General features: G+C 43.4%; 1 protein-coding gene and 1 long non-coding RNA gene across 8 annotated transcripts in view; one reads left to right on the forward strand and one right to left on the reverse strand.

The window, feature by feature from the left end:
* Window positions 1–2,910: 2,910 nt before the first annotated feature.
* Window positions 2,911–8,264, reverse strand: LOC106628306 (uncharacterized). 4 transcript variants are annotated; one of them, XR_001331633.2, is made up of 3 exons: window positions 7,937–8,264; window positions 6,893–7,001; window positions 2,911–5,278 (listed from the first exon to the last, which is right to left on the reverse strand). It is a non-coding gene; the product is annotated as an uncharacterized LOC106628306 (long non-coding RNA). The 4 variants fall into 4 exon arrangements; XR_015772103.1 differs by lacking the exon at window positions 7,937–8,264 and adding an exon at window positions 7,514–7,672; XR_015772101.1 differs by lacking the exon at window positions 7,937–8,264 and adding an exon at window positions 7,110–7,672.
* The window catches only part of GPCPD1 (glycerophosphocholine phosphodiesterase 1), a 42,684-nt gene continuing 31,902 nt past the window's right edge, over window positions 7,841–18,622 (forward strand). For 2 of the 4 annotated variants that reach the window (XM_014254632.2, XM_014254630.2), the window contains exons 1-2: window positions 8,484–8,611; window positions 16,370–16,455. In XM_014254632.2, coding sequence (XP_014110107.1) covers window positions 16,407–16,455 — 49 coding nt within the window. In that variant the 5' untranslated portion in view covers window positions 8,484–8,611; window positions 16,370–16,406. Of the gene's footprint in view, window positions 7,972–8,483; window positions 8,612–9,170; window positions 9,397–16,369; window positions 16,456–18,622 lie in introns of those variants that run through there. The other 2 variants (XM_014254631.2, XM_005525385.3) reach the window with 2 other exon arrangements.

Genomic DNA, 18,622 nt, shown 5'->3' on the forward strand with positions numbered 1-18,622 from the left:
CTTAAAAACTGGTTCAGTTCTTGAGGGCTATAACTATTTGTGGATCAATACTTTGAATGAAAACAGCAGAAATAATTACAGCTGCATCTTGTTCTAGAAGAGAGCAGGAAAACACCACAGGCATGCCATTAATACTGAGATCATTTCTGTGCTCTCATTTTACTCCTCAATGCTACCCATTCATCTGTAGTTTAGAAATATGAAAGTTTTGTATAGTGCCTAACTGGCCATAATTCAATACTATCAGAATTTAAAGGCAAATACTATTTTACCTTGGGAGTAGGTGGGTGCTGTTTGTGGAGCAGCCTCTCTGTAACACAGTCTGAGCCCAAGGCAATTGCTAACAGCATTGGTGTGTGCCTCAGATCACCTCCCTGCAAATCAGAGAAGTTTTTGGGCAGCTCAGAGAACTGCAAGGTGCAACAATAAGATACTTTCTGCCTCCTCAGAAATGTACCCCCTTTTCCTGCCAGTAGCACTCCCAGGGAACCTGCTGCGTTCTGTGGGGTGCTGGTGTGGGTTCAGTCAGCCCGGGACTGCAGCACTGCTCTTCCCCACTGGGAGCCTTCCCCATGGACTCTTTTAATCGTTATTTCACCCAGCTCCTCAGCAGGGTCAGGTCCCTGGAGGACAAGCTGCAATACAGCATGGAGGTTTTGCCCTTCTCCAGTTTTTCCAGCAAAAAGCAGTTTCCCTGGATTGTGAGCAGCAGCTGAGCTCTGCAGCTGCAATCTCACTAGCAGAGCTGCCAGCAGCACCAGGACAGAGGCTCACACATTTTAGTTAATCAGTCATTTATCTGTCTGGGGCCTGTCTGTGCTTTATCTGTGCTGCCCATGCACACAGGCTTGGGACCAGGCCAGTACTCCAGCACACTTGGATGTGTTTTGCTCCCACGGCTGAGAGCAGCTGGGCAGGATTTTCAGTGCTTTTCTCTGGGCTTTTTTTCCACATAAAAGAGTGTTCACATCAACCAACAGGCTGGCTTTGAGTTCTCACTACCTCACACCAGTTACAGCCTAGACTTTGCAGCTCTTATTTTGCTGCCTTTGGTCCTGGTACTCCTCTTTTTAATTTTTTTTTGTGAGAATATCCATCCAATACTCCAACAGATTTTGCAGTGTTCCAAGAGTTTATCTGTACTTGCCTGCAGTGAACCTGATAAACCAGTTTTCGCTGTCACACAAATGCTTCACATTGTTCAGCTGTACAATGTGTCTTTTATCACTGATCTTGCATTTTCATAGTGGTTGCTCTTAACTTTTAAAGCTTTGACTAAAAGGTAAATGGCAAACTTGTGAACAGGTTCACATGGAGAACTGTCAGACTCAGCAAAGGATGTTGTCATTTTTAAGGTTACATACACCCATATCTATCCTCAGAAGTTTGAAAATGAGAGCTCTTTCTTCTTCCCAACCAAGAGAATAAGAGTCAGAATTACTCAAAAAGCTTTCTTGGTTTGTACCCTATTAACCTTATTAAAATTTAAAAAAAATAATATTTTTTTTTTTTAATATTTACAATGCTATGGGCAGATTAGGAATGTTTTGTTTACGAGAGTTACTGGCTGAGCACAACAGAGAGAGCTAAGAATACAGAGTAAGCACAAAGTAAGTGACATGTTCTCACATTTCCCCTCAGAAGTCCCCTTTGAGGTGGCTCACCCTTTGTTTTAAACACCAAGTGATAAATCTGCATGAGCTGCTCTTCGTCACAACAAGCGGCTTCCTAAAAGCTGAGGACAGCTCAGCTTCTGCCTGATGTCCCCACTTAAACCAAGACATCTCCAACATTCGTCCATCCTGAGCTTGAATTGTTTCAGCTCACTGACTCCACACAGAACTAACCTCATTAAAAACCAACCACCCAGCAACAAAACAAAACCCAGAGCATAACCTCCCCACTTTCTGACAGAGAACTCTCCTAGTTCAGTGAAAGGTTGCACAAGGGCCAGGGAGAGTACAAACGGCAGGTAAGAGTGCAGGAGCAGGTGTTGCAGAGCCAAAATGCTGCAGCTAGTTGTTAGGCTGGCTTAAGGCACAGACACCCTCAACTTCTCCTCAAGCTGACCTTTGCTCCCAAGATAGAAACTGTCTCTGTGCTATGGCTGCATTTCCAGGAACAACAGTGCAGTAAACTTTGGGTGTTGCAGTAAACATGGGAATTGATACCTACTTAATAACCATAAAAAGGAAGATGACATTTCAGTCTGCTTTTAAAGACTTTCAATAACTGAAACTTAAAACACATTTCTCTGCCATCATAAGTATGTGTGGCAGATGGAGGAGAAGTGCAAGTGGTGGAGGACAGGAAAAGCTAACATTTTCCCCATTAGATTAGATTTGTCCCATTTACTTTCTCCATCTTGATCTATTCAGTAGAGGCACACTTCAAGAAATATTGAGTCTGGAAATACAGAGATCCAATGGACAATAAGTAGCAAATTTCAGGCCCTGTTGGGCCCTTTGGTGTTCACACAGGTCACTGAGCACAGGGCACCACCCCACCACAATCCCACACTGCAGAATTCAAAGGATGCACTTGAATCACTGCTACTGTTATCTGACAGAGCATAAAGTTCAGCCTCACATTTCATTTAAAACACAAACATGACCTTTGAAATGGGATTTTTAATGACAGCAGAGTGAAACCTTCCTGCAGTCATAGGAAGCTGTGTCTCTCCTTACCTCAAGGTGTTCCTCCCTTCTCTCGAGATTAAAAAAAAAAAAATAACAAAAACATTATCTGTGCCATATTCCACAACTGCTCTTTATTTTCTGACCATTTTCATTGTCTCTTACACAGTGAAATGGGTACTGCAGGGAAAGGTAGCACAGGAGTACAGTTCCAGAGATAACAAGGTAGAGATAGTAACACAAGAAGATTTTGTGCAAAAATACAAGAGAAGGCTTGTAATTGGCACATAAGCAGAGCTAGGAGTTCACAGAACACCACACATACAAAATGTTTACAAAATTTTCATATTTACAAAAGTAAAACAAAGTTACGCATATAACCTCTGTTTTATATTTATATACAAAAGGCCTGAGTATAGAACTTATTCTAGTTATATTAAAACCTTAGAAGCTTCCCATTTGCAAATGACTTTGGCCAGTTTAAATGTGGTGCTGTGGTTGTGTGCTACTTGAATCCTTCAAGTGTTTCACACACAAACAAACCCACCAGTACCAAAACCAACCAAATCAAAAAGCCCCAAAATTAAAGAAAAAAATTCACGAAACCAACCCCCCAATTATATATATTTCATTTCAGAAATTATAAACCAGCTCAGATCAATAAGCAAGTCATGCTGACACACTCAAGACTAAATCACAGCATGTCTCAAATGTTTTCAAATCAAAATTTAATGCCTGCAATATTCTATTGGCACTTGGGGTCTTGTGGGTTTTTTTTAAAAAACTTTTTGTTGCAACGTTGTCTATCACCAATGCCAAATTATACATAATAGTTAACAGTGCTTGAAAGTGACTGAATTTTTGATTGGAGTGAACCCTTCTTTTTCCTGCTATAATTTTTTTATTGTTAATAGTAGCCATGAGAGAGTTTAATTTTATATTTATGATACTTTATAATTGTTATTTGTTACTCTGTATTTAGTGATGCTCTCATCAGGCACTTTGCAAAGCTCTAGAGTATATGACAAAAGCATTAATTCTCACTGAAGAATGTCTTAACTTTCCTTTCCACAAAAAAAATGGGACTGGGAGGATGAGAGGGAGGGCGCAGAAGAATCAAAGTTGGGGAAAAAAATGCTAAACAATCCATAGATCAATGTCCCAGACATAGAATGATTCTGGCCATGAGCCCTTGCAGGGACAGGGCATCTACCACTCCCTCCAGCCTCCAGTGTCTTGCTAACCTCCAGTTAAAGAATTCCCTCCTAACATTTTGTCTAAATCTCCCCTCTTTCAGTTTCAAACCATTTCACCATCACAAAACGCCCTTGTAAAAAATCCCTCTCCAGCTACCCTTGTAGCCTCTTTTCAGGCTCTGAAGTCCCTAAAGGACTGAAAGGGACTCCAAAATCTCCTTGGAACCTTCTTTTCTCCAGGCTTAGTAACTCCAGCTCTCTCATCCTGTCTCTATAGCAGAGGTGCTCCAGTCCTCTCAGCATCTTCATAGCCTTCTCTGGACTTGTTGCAACAGGAATTTCTCCCTTCTCTTGTTGGGGAGCCCAGAACTAGACACAGCACTGCTGGTGGGGTCTCACCAGAGGAGAGGGGGAGAGTGACCTCCCTTGACCTGCTGGCCACCCTGCCTCTGGTGACAAACTGTTGACTAGCCCACAGAGAAAAATACATTATTCTGTACTACAATAAACATTACAGAAAAAATGTCATTGCACAATGGGCAACTTTTCTAATAATTTTTTCTCATCAGTCTCCATGAGACCAAGAGGCTATTGCCATGCTGACAGCATGGTTCCTTCTTGCTATTTTTCACATCCCTTAGCATCACTTTTCTTTAGTGCCCGTAAATTGTCCAGATTTCACATTAGGGAGTGACACAGCAATATTCTCAGTGCCAGAGAAAAGGTCAGAAGAGTATTTCCAACTATAAGTGATTCTACAAAAGATCAAAGAACATTAATTTGACACTGCATGCCTAATGCTGTGCCTTCATTTGCACAGTTTTACCAGCTATTTTTATTCACAATTTCCCACCAGACCCAGAACAACTTCAGAAAAATCAAGTGCAGTAAAATAAGGAGTAAAATTCATCTGAATATTCAGCTGTCATCAGCACTGGAGTCAGTAAAAGCAGATCACTAGATCTCAATGCATGCTGTGAAAGAGGAAGCACAGCTGTAATTTGATGTTCACAATCTTTATAGCTACTTGTATCAATGAAGCTTGATTATAGGTTGAATCTATAATTCTGGCAGCTGAAGAAAATATTCCATTGGCTACAGAAACAGACATAAAACCTTTAAGGTATTTCCTAATGCCTTTTTAGTATAGGTTTGCCACTGTGTTGTAAACATCAGCCTCAACCACTTATTTCCTGGACTTGGGCAAGTATTTGTCTCATTATTTATAAAAATTGTTGCAGTCCCATTGGGCTTCACATCTCAGCCAGTACAGCCCCAGGGCTGCTTTTGTATTCCACCTACAGCACACAACACCTCCAAGCAATTTCATTCCATAATGCCACAGCAGGGAGCAAGATACTGTTAGAGGGCGGATTGCCCATGAACCTTCAGCATCTTCTTTTGGCTCTTTCACTTCTGCTCAGGGACTTCATCACTTCAGTGTCACTGTCAGAACAAAGAAACAACATTTTAGCCTCTGGTTAGGTATTAGCAATTCTCATTCACCTTGTTAATTTTTATTGAATAAGAAAACATATTTTCCAACAGGTGCACACATGGTTTAAATAGAGTTTGTTCTTGCCCACTGGAAACAGATCTTGTAACATTGTCTTTCTGGATCTCTGGGACTTTTGCAAACAGCACCTTAATTCATTGCAGGTTTCATACTATAAAACCCCATTTCCCTTGTTTTTTGGTGTTTTGGTTTTTTTTTCTGTATAAAAAAGGAAAGCAGATCATCAGCCTTAACTTTTTGGACAGACATTTAAGAAGAATTCTATGAACTGATCCACGTATTCTAATTGCTGTACAGTTTTATATCCTCTTAAAGAGTAGCTGAGACTTGTCTGCTGCATCATGGCAAAGTATGACCTTATCTGACCCAACCATATTGAAGCAACTCCTTAGGGAGGAAAAAAGAAAGTGTGGAGGCAAGCTTAATTAAACGTAGACTTTTCTTCAGGTTAAGTAAGTCAACATAAAACAGTATTTTCCATCCCATCCTTTTCCTGCTTGTTCCACACTGATGTGCATCTTTAATAAAATGAACACAAGTATTTCTTGAATCCATTTAGGGACTAAATTGTAATTTTCATCTACAGGGAGTTATGGAAGGAAATGCAATATTAGTTTGACAAAATAAAGCCCTTTTTAAAAAAAATTAACATTTGGGCTGAATAAGACCAAGTGTTAAATTTCTATTTTTTTTTTTTAAAAATAATGGTACAATTTTATAATATGCCTGGCATGACATCTAATTTTTGAAGTTTGACGCACTGAAACACATTTGAAAGTGCTCAGTTCTATCCCTGCTTTACAACAAATTCCTTGAACTAATAAATCTTAAAAACAGGGAAGAGAAAACAAGCAGAAAATCACTTTTCTAAAGATTGTTTTCCCTAAAGTTCCTTTATCCTCTTTTTTCACTCAGTAGTGAATACACCAGAAGTGATGGCTCCAAATGTTTTCCTAAATACCAAGGGTTTGTAATTGGAGTAGTCCACATCTGTGTTTAACAAGGGAATCACTTTCCAACAAGCTCTTTCCACCAACCCTCCCTCCTCCTTACGCAGAGGAATTATCTTTTTCACTTAAAAATGAGCTACTTTCAGCTATAATTTCCTTTTACTGCATGCTTCCCACTACCTTTCTTTCCTTGAAGCACTAACATAGAGATCTCAGCAGTTTAGATGCATTATATGATTATATTATATGCTTTTCTGATATACAAAATCAAATATCAACATTAGTTTTCCCTACAACACTCAGTGGAATATCACAAATTACTTATGAACACAGCTAGATCTGCAAGGCATGAATAAATGGAAAATAGTCCTGTATTTAAATGGCAGATTAAGGGACAACACAGAGTAGCATCCCTAACACAGCACTAACTCCCAACACAAGACAGGATAAATGGTTTCTCTGCACAGAGAGAGGTACAGGTGAAATTGTCACAATTTCATCGCTCAGCTACAAAACAGAGCACAAGAAAAACACAGAAAAAACAGTTTCTCTTTATCTGCTAATATGTTGTTGGGTGAGTTCCAGTGGGCCAACCTTCTTGTTGTAAAATCAGGTCTCAGGAAGGACGTAAGGTTGTGGTCCCAAATGCAGCAATACATTTTAACGCAGCAAGTCTCCCCACGGTCTTCACACAACATCTGTCCTAAAACAAATGTAAGTATCACACTTAACATTCTGTCCTGCCTGTATGGGCATTCTCAGTTTGGTTTGCCTTGGCACCAATGCCACGAAGATGTGTTTTGAGCCGTACCACGGATGACAGCCCTTTGGTTCATGTGGCTGGGCATGGACACAGAGAAAAAGACAGAGCCTGCACAAGAGCAGGGGGTGTCCCTGGGAACCCCAAGACAGATGTGTCAGGAGCAGGGCACACTGGCTCCTGTCACCCCACGTTTTAGTGGGTGACAGGCTGAAGCCTGAGGGCAGAGCTGGGATCACCTACACACGCAGGGCCTCAGGAAAGCACACGGGGACAAAAGGCCAATGAAAATAAGGGAGATTAAAGCTCTTAAAGAGAGTCATAGACCCTGCCCTTTTATATCACAAAAAAAAATAATTCCCCATGGTGCTCTTGGTTCTATAGGCTTACAGCCAGCTTAAACCATAGTAAACCCTAAGGCAGCAAGAGCTCCCTATCCATAGGGCAACTCTTACACTCCCAAGCTGGGTATGGAGGACACGGATTGAGGCGGCGTGACCTCAAAGAGTGTGCGGGTGGTAGCAGAAGCCTGACTCGCCTCAGCAAAGGCCCTTTCCAGCCCTCACAACCACCGTCCCCAGCGCCTCCCACCCCTGTGGGACCGCGCTCCCTCAGCGCCAAGGCTTTCAAGGGAACGGCGCGCGCCCCTCCCGCTCTGCGCGCCAGGCCCTGATTGGCTGCGGTGGGAGGGGCGGGGCCGCGGCCGCAGAGTGACGCGTCAGCCGGGGCGGGTCACGTGGCCGCGCGCTCCGCGGTGCGCTCGGGGGCAGCAGGATCCGGCTGCCGGTCACGCCGCCCCCTCCCCTGCCTCCCCCGCCCTGTTAGCGGCACCGGGCAGGCCAAGAGGAGCCCGGGAAGCGCCGCTCGCAGCCCCGCACCAAGGGGTGGGCAACCGGCTGCAGCGCTCGTCCAGGTCAGTGCACGCCGCCGGCCGAGGGGGCGCGGGGCCAGCGGGAGTGCGGTAGGGGTGTGTGGTGGCGACGGCGGCAAGGGGCGGTCGATGCGCGCTCCCGAGGACTTGGAGGCTGGAGGAGGTCGGGTCGCGCTGCGGTGTCAGGAGAACGCTGGGGGAGCGGCGCCGCGCTCTCTGAGGAAGGTACCGGGGGGATGTCGTGGGGAAGCGCTGGTGCTTGGCCCTCGGGAGAGGTGGGTAGGGCAGAGCTACCTCGCCGTGCGCAGGCGGCCGCAAGCCGCCCCCGGACCCCCCGTGCCCTCAGAGCCCCCCTGCGCCTGCCCCCGCTCCCCGCACTCCTCACGCCTCCCTCAGCCCCGCCCCGGACCCGCCTTCCTGCCCCGCCGCTGTCGAGGAACGGGCCCGGCCCCCGGCCCTTCCCGCGCTCCCATTGGCCATGGCGGGGCGGGCGGGGCCGCGGCGGGGTCACGTGGCTGGCGGGGGGCAGCTGGAACCGGTTGGGGCCGCGCCGCCCCCTCCCCACCCCCGTCAGGCGGCCCCGGGCGGCGGCCCCGGCAGGAGGGGCGGGGAGCCCGGGCTGCGCTGTCCGCAGCCCCGCACAAAGCGAACGGGGGCCCGGAGCGCCGCTTCGCTCTGCCAGGTCAGTCGGTGCCGCCGGCCGCGTGTAGCGGTGGGGCTGCGCGGCGGCGGAGGGGACGGAGGGTGGTTGGTGCGGCTAAGCAGGGTTTGTTCGAGCCCTGCGCAGGGAGGACGCTGAGGGAGCGGTGCCGCGCTCGTCGCGGGGCCGGTGCATTATCTGAGAGGACGCGGGGGAGGAGCGCGTCGTCCGGGGACCGGGACGCCACCCTCAGGTTCTCTGAGAGGCGGCGGGAAGAGCGCGGCTCCGTGCGCCCGGGGGCGGCTGCGGTGCTGCCCGGGCTGCGGGCGTATCGCGCTCCCGGCGCTGGCCGGCCGGGCCCCGGCTGTCGCCCTGTGGGGGGGCTTGGTGGGCTGGGGGCGGGGCGCGCCGGCGGCTCTGTTTGTTTACGTCGCCGCCTAAAGCCCTGGCCCGGGGCGGTCCCGCGGCTGCCGCATTATGCAAGCGGCCGGGCCGGGCCGGGGCGGGCCCGGGGACGTGGCGCGCCGCCTCCCGGCCCGGCTCCCGCTGCGGGCGGTGCCGTGCGGGGCGGCGGGGAGCCCTCGGTCCGTGCCCGGCCGGCTGCGAGGGGCGGCGGGCTGGGCGCGCTGCGGCGCCGCTGGGCTCTGCCGAGCGTGGGGGGTGTGCGCTGCGCTGTTCTTTGTCTCCGCTCTGCACTAAAGGAACACAGCGATGATGCTGCCGGCTCGTGGTTTGATGTTATTGATCGCACAGGCGCTAGTGAGGCAGCTCTAGATTAAGCTGAACTTTAGAAGTTAATCTGTTACCTGCGCCCTAACCAGGCAGAGGTTCGTCCTTCCATTTTTCTCTTTTTTCTTTTAAGTTAATAGCTTGTCTTGTTAGTATTAATGTTTTAATTTTTCAGAGCACGCCGTGTTAGATGGAGGTTAGCCTTCAGCATATTTTAGATGTTAATGGTAAGGTGAAATAATTGATAAGTAGAATTATTTTTATCATATATATTTCTGCTCTAGCACCACTTCTCGTAAAACTGCTATATGAGATGTTAAAAAAGTAGGAGAATGCTTTTGGTCTTAAATAGACACTGGTAGCCCAAGCTGCCATGTAATTAATCTTCCAGTAAAGCACATAGCCCCTCAGCAGAAAGGATCCAGGCTTTGGAAACCCGTTAAAAAAGTGGTTTGTTGGGAGCTGTGGGGAGCATTATACATGTTATTTGTCCAAGTCATTCCTAAGTGTGAAATGTTAGTGTGATCACAGAGAGCTAAATTGCTCCCTGCCTAAGATTATGTCAGCCATACGTTAATAATAAACAACCCTTCAGAAAAGAGGAATCAGACTGATGCTGCTCTGTTTCACTTGAAAACGTGCCCCAGTTGTTTCCTGTCTGTTTCAAGAACTTTGCAAAACTGCTGTGGCATAGCTGAGGCGGAAGAGTCTGTCACATGGACTGGTATTTGCCAAATGCTGAGAGCAATTAACTTATTGTTACTTAAAGCAGATACATTGTTGGGGAACAGAGAGGGGTCTTATGTTTGATTTCCACAGCTGACTTGGCCCCGCACATGGGGAGCTAAACTGATGCTGAAAATACAATCCTCAAGATATTTTCTTCACTTGCTATGTATTAATGTGTTGTAATTCTCGAGGTATTGCTTTGCTGCTTTCTAAATGTCATCATAAGCCTATTGGTAAAATTTCGGCCTTTGAATCAGAACAGCATGTCCAGAGCTTCTGTGCAAGTTTGTTTGCTGTCCAGTGTTAGCCCTGCAATGCAGGAGGAGAGACCTGCTGACTTTCTGGTCGTCCTTGCTCCTGCAGTTGAGGTGCAGCAGGAGGGGAAAGGAGGGGGCAGGAAGAACCCTCTCATTGTTTGGTTGAATATGAAGGAGTGGATGCTGTAATGCTGTTTCTAAAAATTCTCTCCCAGTTGTTAGAGGGAATGCCCTGACGCATATATCCTCTGACGCTGTTCTAAAACCCAGGTGCCATCAACTACTGTTACATAATTTTTTTGCATGTCTAATTTGTTGCTTTAGATGTATTCTGTAATATCTGATACCTTGTTAGGACCAAACACAAGCGACAAAATCTGTTCATCATATTACAAGATTAACCAGATGTGACTTGTTGTTTTTGGAATATCACAGTCTGTGTCTTAGGCTCGCATCTCTTTGTTCAGCACAGCAGCAGATCTGATGCATGGTGGGTTTTTTATTACTGAGTGTAGCACAGCTTTTAAGAAGGTAAAATCTGAGTGCAGTACCTTCTCTAGCAGTGCTGGGCCGTGTTCAGATTCATGGCTCATGAGGCTGCAAGGGGTGCTCTGTGTCAGCCCCAGTGCTGCCAGTGTGTCCTCCCAGCTGTCAAATGACTTGGCTGGGATTGCACACCTTTCTCCTGCTTCAGCGTGGGGTTGGACTTTCTTTGGTGTTGATATATCTCTGAGTCTCTTAAGGTGGAAAATGTCAGCTCAAAATGACAAATAAAAGCAAAAATATTCCAGCCTTCTAGTCCTTGCCGATTTTATCTTTATATGCAAAAAAAAAAAAAAATAAAAATTATGGAGAGGTATTTTGAAATAATTGAGCTTGTTTACTTTTTGGATTGTGCACTTTCAGGACTGTGCACCATGATCTGTGATGAAATGTGTGCTAGCATTATGAAAGAGCCTGTTTGTGCATAGATGGTGCTGGTGGGATTGACCTTGACTGCATGCCAGTTGCCCACCAAGCAGCTCTGTCATTCCTCTCCTTGGGGGAGAAAGGTGGAAAAAGCCTCGGGGGTCAAGGTAGAGGCAGTTTATTAAAGCAGAAATAATTCATGCAGAAGCAAGGGGAAGCAGAAGATTTTATTTTTTACTTTCCCTTTAGGGAAGCAGGGTTTCAATATGTATAGGGGCTGCTCTGGAAGAGAAATGTTTTAAATAACAAATGCCCTTCTTTCTTTTAGCTTTTTATTTATTTTTTTTTAATCACCTGTCCTGGCTGTGTCTCCTCCCAGGATGTTGCCAGCCCGCAGCCTCCTGGTGATAGTGAGGAATGTTGGAGAGACAGCACTGATGCTGTGTGAGCACAGCCAAAACTCTGCTGTGTTATCGACAGTTTTCTAGCTGCCAGTACAAAGCACAGCACTGGGAGGCCTTTTGTAGGGAAAATTAACTCCATCTCAGCCATACCCAGTACAGTGGGCTTCATTTTTCTGCAGCTAACTAAGAAAATTCAGTAACAGAGCAGGCAGAAGTAATCTTACACTAAAAATCAGATGTTTGAAAGCATTAAAATGCATTGCAGGAGTTTTGTTGCACCTGTATACTTAGTTGTCTCATTTTAGTTGTCTAATTACTTTTGAAAAATCCCATTAAGTCCCTATAGAATGTATTAGCTTAAAAAAAATAAACCAAAGCATCCATTAAAAAGATACTTTGTAAGCTGTATTTTGTTCATCTCATTGGAAAAACATATGCTGCATATTATCCTGTCATTTTTAAATATAATGTTACCCAAGAGAGTTTTGGGTTGATAGCTTTGCATCAGAATATTTATTATTAGTGTATTACATAGAGATTGGTGGCTTCTTGTGAGGAGAGAAGGGGAGAAATGTGGCACTTTGGTGTGAGTCTGATACTTTTTGACTTTCTTACCGGCATGTTGTCAAATTCTGATTATCCTTAATGGATGTGCTATGTGTAACCAGCCATTCTGCAGCCCAACTTAGAGTTCATAAAATCAGCTTTTCATTCAGATCTGTCAGGATAGTTGCTTGAAGCATTCACTGCTTAATTTTGAAAGCCCTCTGTCCATGCAACAAAGTTCAAGGCCTTCAGGCTTGTAAGTCTCCACAGTTAAAAAAAAATCCTGTTGTACTTCAAGCCTACCCTTGGACCACTGGAATTAGAGCCTCAAAACCTGTTCATGTTGCTATTAAAAATATCAGTTGTATTCAGTAGAGAGCAGTTAACCTGGCTTCATGGCTTCTATGAATTTTTATGACTCTGGAATTTGTTCAGTGTTTGTCAGATAGGCTGTTATATTCCAGGATTGCCCCAGATTACCTGGTGTGTATTTAGCTAATCCTGAAAAAACATACAAGATATGGTACAGCAAGCAGCCAGCACCTCTTAAATCATATTGGAAAGGTTAGGGAAGTTAAGGGTGGGGCAGAATAATCCACTAAAGCTGAAGTCTTGGAAGGGTTTTAATATATCACCAGACCTGTAAACCAGAGGGTTCAAATTAACTTCAAGATTTGCATTAATAAATTAAGTCCCTGTCCTGATATTTGGTCTTCCAATCCAATCTTCCAATATTTTGGTCTTCTCCATCCTCTATGATATTTATTACCTCATTTTAGAGGAAATCTATGATACTTTGGGACACTTTAATAGTTGATTGTGTTATATCATCTTTTCTTTCTTACCTGCATTTTCTAGAAGTTCTCTTTTAGAACTCCCTGGAGGGCAGAGTTTGTATTTCCTATTCTTTTCTTCCTATTAATGTTTCATGTTGGGGGTTGGTTTTTTTTTATTTTTTTGGTTTTTTTTTTGGGGGGGGGGTTTTGTTATTTTTTTTTGTAAAGTGCTGATAAGTCTCTTCCTGTGTGATACACCTTCCCCATGAAGAAAACTGTGATTCAAGTGTTACTGCTTTCTTGGATGTGGTTGTAGTCTATAAAAGCTGACCAAAGAGAGGAAGGAAGTGTAACGTAGGAAGATAATTGTTTGCACCTATGTTAGCACCTGGATGCCTGTTGCTGCAGCAGATGTGAATTCAGCTTTATTACTTTTGGACTCAGAAATTGTTTAAAAAGGGTAGTTGCGCAAGGATTTCTAGTTTGTTAATCTGCTCAATCAGTTTTATTAATATTTGCTGATCAGGAAGTGTTTATCATGTTTAATATAACTGTTCTAATTTGCTTAAGTTCCTGTAAGCAGTTATGACATGACCCCTCTGAGCTGAGGATTCTTTGCATTCTCCTAAAAATCCATCATTACAGGAGTGGGGAGCAAAAGAGGATTTTGTTAATTCTTTGCCAGCTTCTTTGGTTAAGCCGTGCTGAAAATTTGAAGGAGGGAACATCACGTTTGAAAGTTGCCTGACACTTAGAGGTCAGAGGATTTGATTGCTGAAGCTTGCCTTTCCCTTTTGGGAATTAAATTATTTTCTCTTTTCAGGAACCATCAGCAACTAGATAGCTAAACTTAAGCTGTTTTTTTTTCCTCCTTCCCCCAAAATAAAATGTTTTTGTATCATGTCTTGAAAGCACAGACTGCTCTTATAAGTGCATTATAATATACCAATAATAGCCTTGATTCCTTAACAAAAAGCAAACCTGATTTTTCCTTGCTGTGTGTTTGCATTCAATGCTCTGCTAGAAAATACATTTTTTTCAGAATGAGGGCTGGTACTTTGATCCTAAATACAAGTGCAATACCTGTACCCGCAGTTCTGCTAGAAAAAAGCATGCCCTTGCTTGGTGAAGTGGAATTTTTGTTTTCTTCATATACATCCCTTAGGTAGGTTGAGTAGTTTTTTGATATAAAATGAATTTTTGGTAGAATTTTGGCAATTTTACAAAGGCAGTATCAAAATCTCGTTACCACTGGCTACTGCTATATAGAAAAGTAAAATTATTTTTACTAGGCAGTTTAGAAAAGCCCATACCTATCTTGCAAGTAGGTACATAGAATTTTTACAAGATTGGCTAAAAGCTTTATAGACTTAGGAGGATTTTGGATGATTCTCTAGGAACAGTTGGGTAGTTAGTTCATTTGCAGTAGGACACATGCTGGGTTTTGTGAAGTTTAAATTTGAGTTGTTGCATTGGCTTTGGAAACAGTTGTTGGTTTGGTGGGGTTTTGTTTTGTTTTGTTTTTTTTGCAAGCCAAAAGCATGTTCTTGTTTTGGGGAACTTTGTGGACTTCTGCAAAGCATTTTTTTCCTACTTCATTTCCCCTTTGGCTCCTCTTCAATTAAAGGCTGTCCAAGCAAGGGCATTTAATGAACACAGCCAAGCTCCTGACTACTCAGTGTCATCATAAATACACACAAGTAATTTATATTCTCTGCATTACACTGAGGTTTTTTTATCATATCAGACTAGTTTTGTGAATCCAGTCTTAGTTCCAGTACTGAAATGTGCTGTGCTTCTCTGTCTATAAATAACTGCTGAAAACAAGTGCTAGAATGTGTCACTTAGCGTACACACGGCTAACGATACACACAGCTAATGATACACACGTGAGAAAGTTTCCAAAGGGTGTGCCCTTCCTGGAATTCCTGTTTATCAGCTGTGCTTATTTCTAGCCTCAGTAGTCTGGGATTTTATCATTTGCAGAATGATAAAATTTGTGAAAGACAAATGCAGAAACCTTCATATTTCTACTATTTTATTTGCTCTCATTTTACTACTGAAAAGTCATCTTCCTGGACTTGGAGAGGGAAAATAAGAGAGGAGAAAAGGAATGTAAAGGCAGCTGCAGTTACAGTAGGAATAGAGGAGGAAGGTTACAATTGAGAAGAGGAGGAGAAGATCCAGAAGAAACAGTTCTGAGGGTTCAATACTTGCAATAACGTTGTAAATGCCCACAAGGAATGAGATTTGATGATGAGCTTTTTTCCCCTCCTCCTGTTTGGTATCTGACTATCTTTTGCTTTCAAGGCATGTTTAACTGTCCTGTGCCCTTTGAAGGCAAGGGCTTCCCCTTGTAGTAGTAGAGCTAAGGAAAGGCAAATTTTTTTCAGTGTTGTTAGTTCTTCCTGATGTTGTTATTAAAGTATTGCTGACCAAGATTGTACTGAAATGAAGTGCTATTTGTCCTGTTCAAAAATAGCAATAGTAACATTCAATTTCCTTGGTTTAAAAAAAAACCTAACAAAACACACACAGAACTAAAAGCCTCCCACAGTGATGTGAAGAACTGGATTAATTGAAACCATTGCAGAATCTATTCTGCACATAATTAGTCCAATTATTTTGTAGCCTATGTCCAGATGGATACACTTGGGTGATGACAATCTAGCAACATCCATAGGTGGACTTTACTATGACCGCTGCTTTTGTAAATAATATGAAAGGATGTGATACATCAATAGTGTTTCTGCTGTAATGGTGCAAGTGGGGTTCTGCCAGTTTGTTTTCAAAGTGTTGTGTATTGGAGGAGAAAATTGAGGCAGTGTCAATCTTCCAGCTGCTGCCCTGGCTAAAGGCAGTCCCTTCCTGCTGGGCTGCTTTGAAGACTGCTTGGTGCTTCCAGTTGCTACTGGTGCTTCCTGTGAAAGCCTGGAAGTAGGGGAGCAGAGTTTGCAGTGATGGGCAAGTGACAGCAGAGAGCTGCCATCTGTTATGGGTTGTTCCCCTTTTCCTTCAAGCTGCTTCTCTGTGAAGACTTCCTTGTGCTTTGTAGAGGATGCTGAAGAATAGCACAGATGAGACAGAAGTTCCTGTTTGCCAAGGGTTATAATCTTAAATCTCTTAGAACTTTTCAGTGGCCTCCTTGGAAGCAAAATTAGTCAAAAAGAAAGTTTTGAAAAATCTCACCTGAAGACTGATAAATGCTGCAGGATACTGATACTTGCGTACGGTATTTGATTTAGTAGTGTTCTTCTTGTGCCAGTGTTTCAGCTGGATGCTGTTTTCTGGGTCTGCAGCCACTTTTAAAGAGCTACTGCTCACTCCAACAGTATTATCACAAGTGGCTTACTTCCCTGTAAGTGGTGGGATTTCTGTTTCCTCTTACTTAGAACAGCAACAAATGTATTGATGGTTCCTCAAACTAGTATCTTTTTCTTCCCACTATAGGAGATTTCAACTATCCCAAGACACAAGTTCTGCAGAAATGACCTCTTGTCAAGTCACTTTTGAAGTAAGAGGATCATCAGCACCAGGTACTCAAATCATGCTTTCTCCTTTTTGTATGGTTGGTGTAGGAGAAATATATATAATAGAGGAGTGTTTAAAGGCTGTCTCGTCTGTTTTCCTCAGAGATAAAAGAACAGGTCAGTTCAAGTATGAAAATGATAAATAATTGTAAAATATATTAAGACATTTCACCTACAAATCTGAAAATGAGAGTTGGGAAATAAATTTTACTTCTTTCTCCAAACAAAAATTTCATAATGTGCTAGAGGTTTTGATGCTAACTGAAATGGTCATGATTGGCTTAAAATCTCTCTTTAGTATCTTTTTATTCCATGGAAACAAGCATTTGTATTACGAACTATGATATTTAGGCATGCACTGATGTGTTTGTTCTGTTTTTCATTCTCTCTGAATCCCTGTGGAAAGTTCTCATAAGATGTGACAGTAGTTACAGACAGAATATGCAGCTTAATTCAGTATTCTGTCTATGCCAAAAAAAAAAAAAAAGTGTAAAATAACTTCTGTAATCCAAATGAGGAACACAAGGTATCACATCAGGTAGAACATGAAGATCTGGTGTTGATAAATTGTGCATATTACGTTGACCTTCATCTTCAGAAACTTGGAAAGAAGGAGTTGTGGTTTAACCACAGCTTGAGGTCCACACAGCTGCTCCCAGACGTGTTTCTTCCTACTTCTTGTGTACCCCCAGCCCCCTCTCTGGTGGGGAGAGAACAAAAAAAGCCTTGATGCTGTAAGCACTGCCCAGAAGTAACTGAAATATCTCTCTGTTATCTGCACTGCTTCCAGGACAAATTCAAAACATAGCCCCTACTAGCTGTTGTGAAGAAAATTAACTCTACCCCAGCCAAAAACCAGCACAGAAGTTACACCAGAAAAGGAATTTGTGGTTGCCTAACAGAAACAGATGAATGTGGAAGCAGATTGACAAAATTCCTGTGCCAAGCTAATGCCAGATGGCAGAAGTGTCTCCTGTAGCTGGCGGGGAAGAAAATGATATAAACATTTTACAGGTTTTGATGTCTGCCCTGTGTTAGACCTCTCCTGTGTTTCTCCCTCATGATTTGGGATTTGGGAACTGAAAACTTATACTCAGTATCATCATAAAGCTGTTAATAAGGGGTAGAGTTTTTTATAGCATTCTGGAGAAAATGTTAAAATTTTAAAGTACAATGACCTCAGCTCAGGACTGGTGTAGCTGTACCACGGAGTGTTGCAAGCTATGCTCTCTTTGTCCTGCTTACACTGTTGCTTCCACAGCTGTGATGGCAGTGTCACTAGCAAAGCTGACTTTGGATGTATAACTTCTTCTTGTACTAATAATATCTGCAATGGAAAGTAAGATTAGTGAGAGCTAGATCCTGCCTCAGTGGTTGTTCATGAAGAATTGTCTGGAAATACAGCATAAAGAGATGACACAAAAGGGCAGTTCTGCTTATGACAATATTGATATTGTTGGTTTTTTTTTTGCTACTGTTGTTGGATCAGTGAGGCTGTTGAAAGCTTTGAGTTGGGGCAGAAGGCTTAGATCAACCTTCTTTGCAGTAGCTGAATGAACTCTGCCTGGAGCAGCCTTGAATTCCATGGCAAGGAGAGGGGAGAAGCTGAGGACCCTGAGCTTGAAACAAACCCAGCCCAAATCCCACTGTGTTCAGAATTGTCTATGGGAAGGCAGTTTGTCATGCATTTCACTTTGGATTTACTGGAATAATTAAAGGCAGTGTTTTACAAATCCTAATTTGGCCTCAGTGTAGTTGTAGGGAGTTAAGGGGTGGCTGCACATCCTGTTCAAGCATTGCCTTACTGAGAGGTGTTCACACATTTGTTTAAGATAAGAGCCCAGAGAACTATTCCAGCTGGCACCTACTGAGAGGAATATAATTAGCTGGCACTTCAAATGTTGGCTGTGTGTACACAAAGATGTATTAAGTACTGCTGTTTTAAATTTTAGCTTCTTTTTAATATCTCCACATAGAAATTCTACCTTTGTGGTGTTCAGCTGGTCTTCCCTCCCCGCTTTATCTCCTCCCTGCAAAAAAAAAAAGCAAACCATCATGTGCCTCAGGATAGGGTGAAAAAGGGAAAGCACCTGACATAGGCAATTGCATACTAAATATACTCCTAATGCAGATTTTTGTATGCTTACAGTGAGCATCAGAAAACTTGGGCTTC

Source organism: Pseudopodoces humilis, chromosome 3 (assembly GCF_049639895.1).
Source record: "Pseudopodoces humilis isolate 2021_Gansu_Grassland_sample_001 chromosome 3, ASM4963989v1, whole genome shotgun sequence".
Classification (NCBI taxonomy): Eukaryota; Metazoa; Chordata; class Aves; order Passeriformes; family Paridae; genus Pseudopodoces; species Pseudopodoces humilis.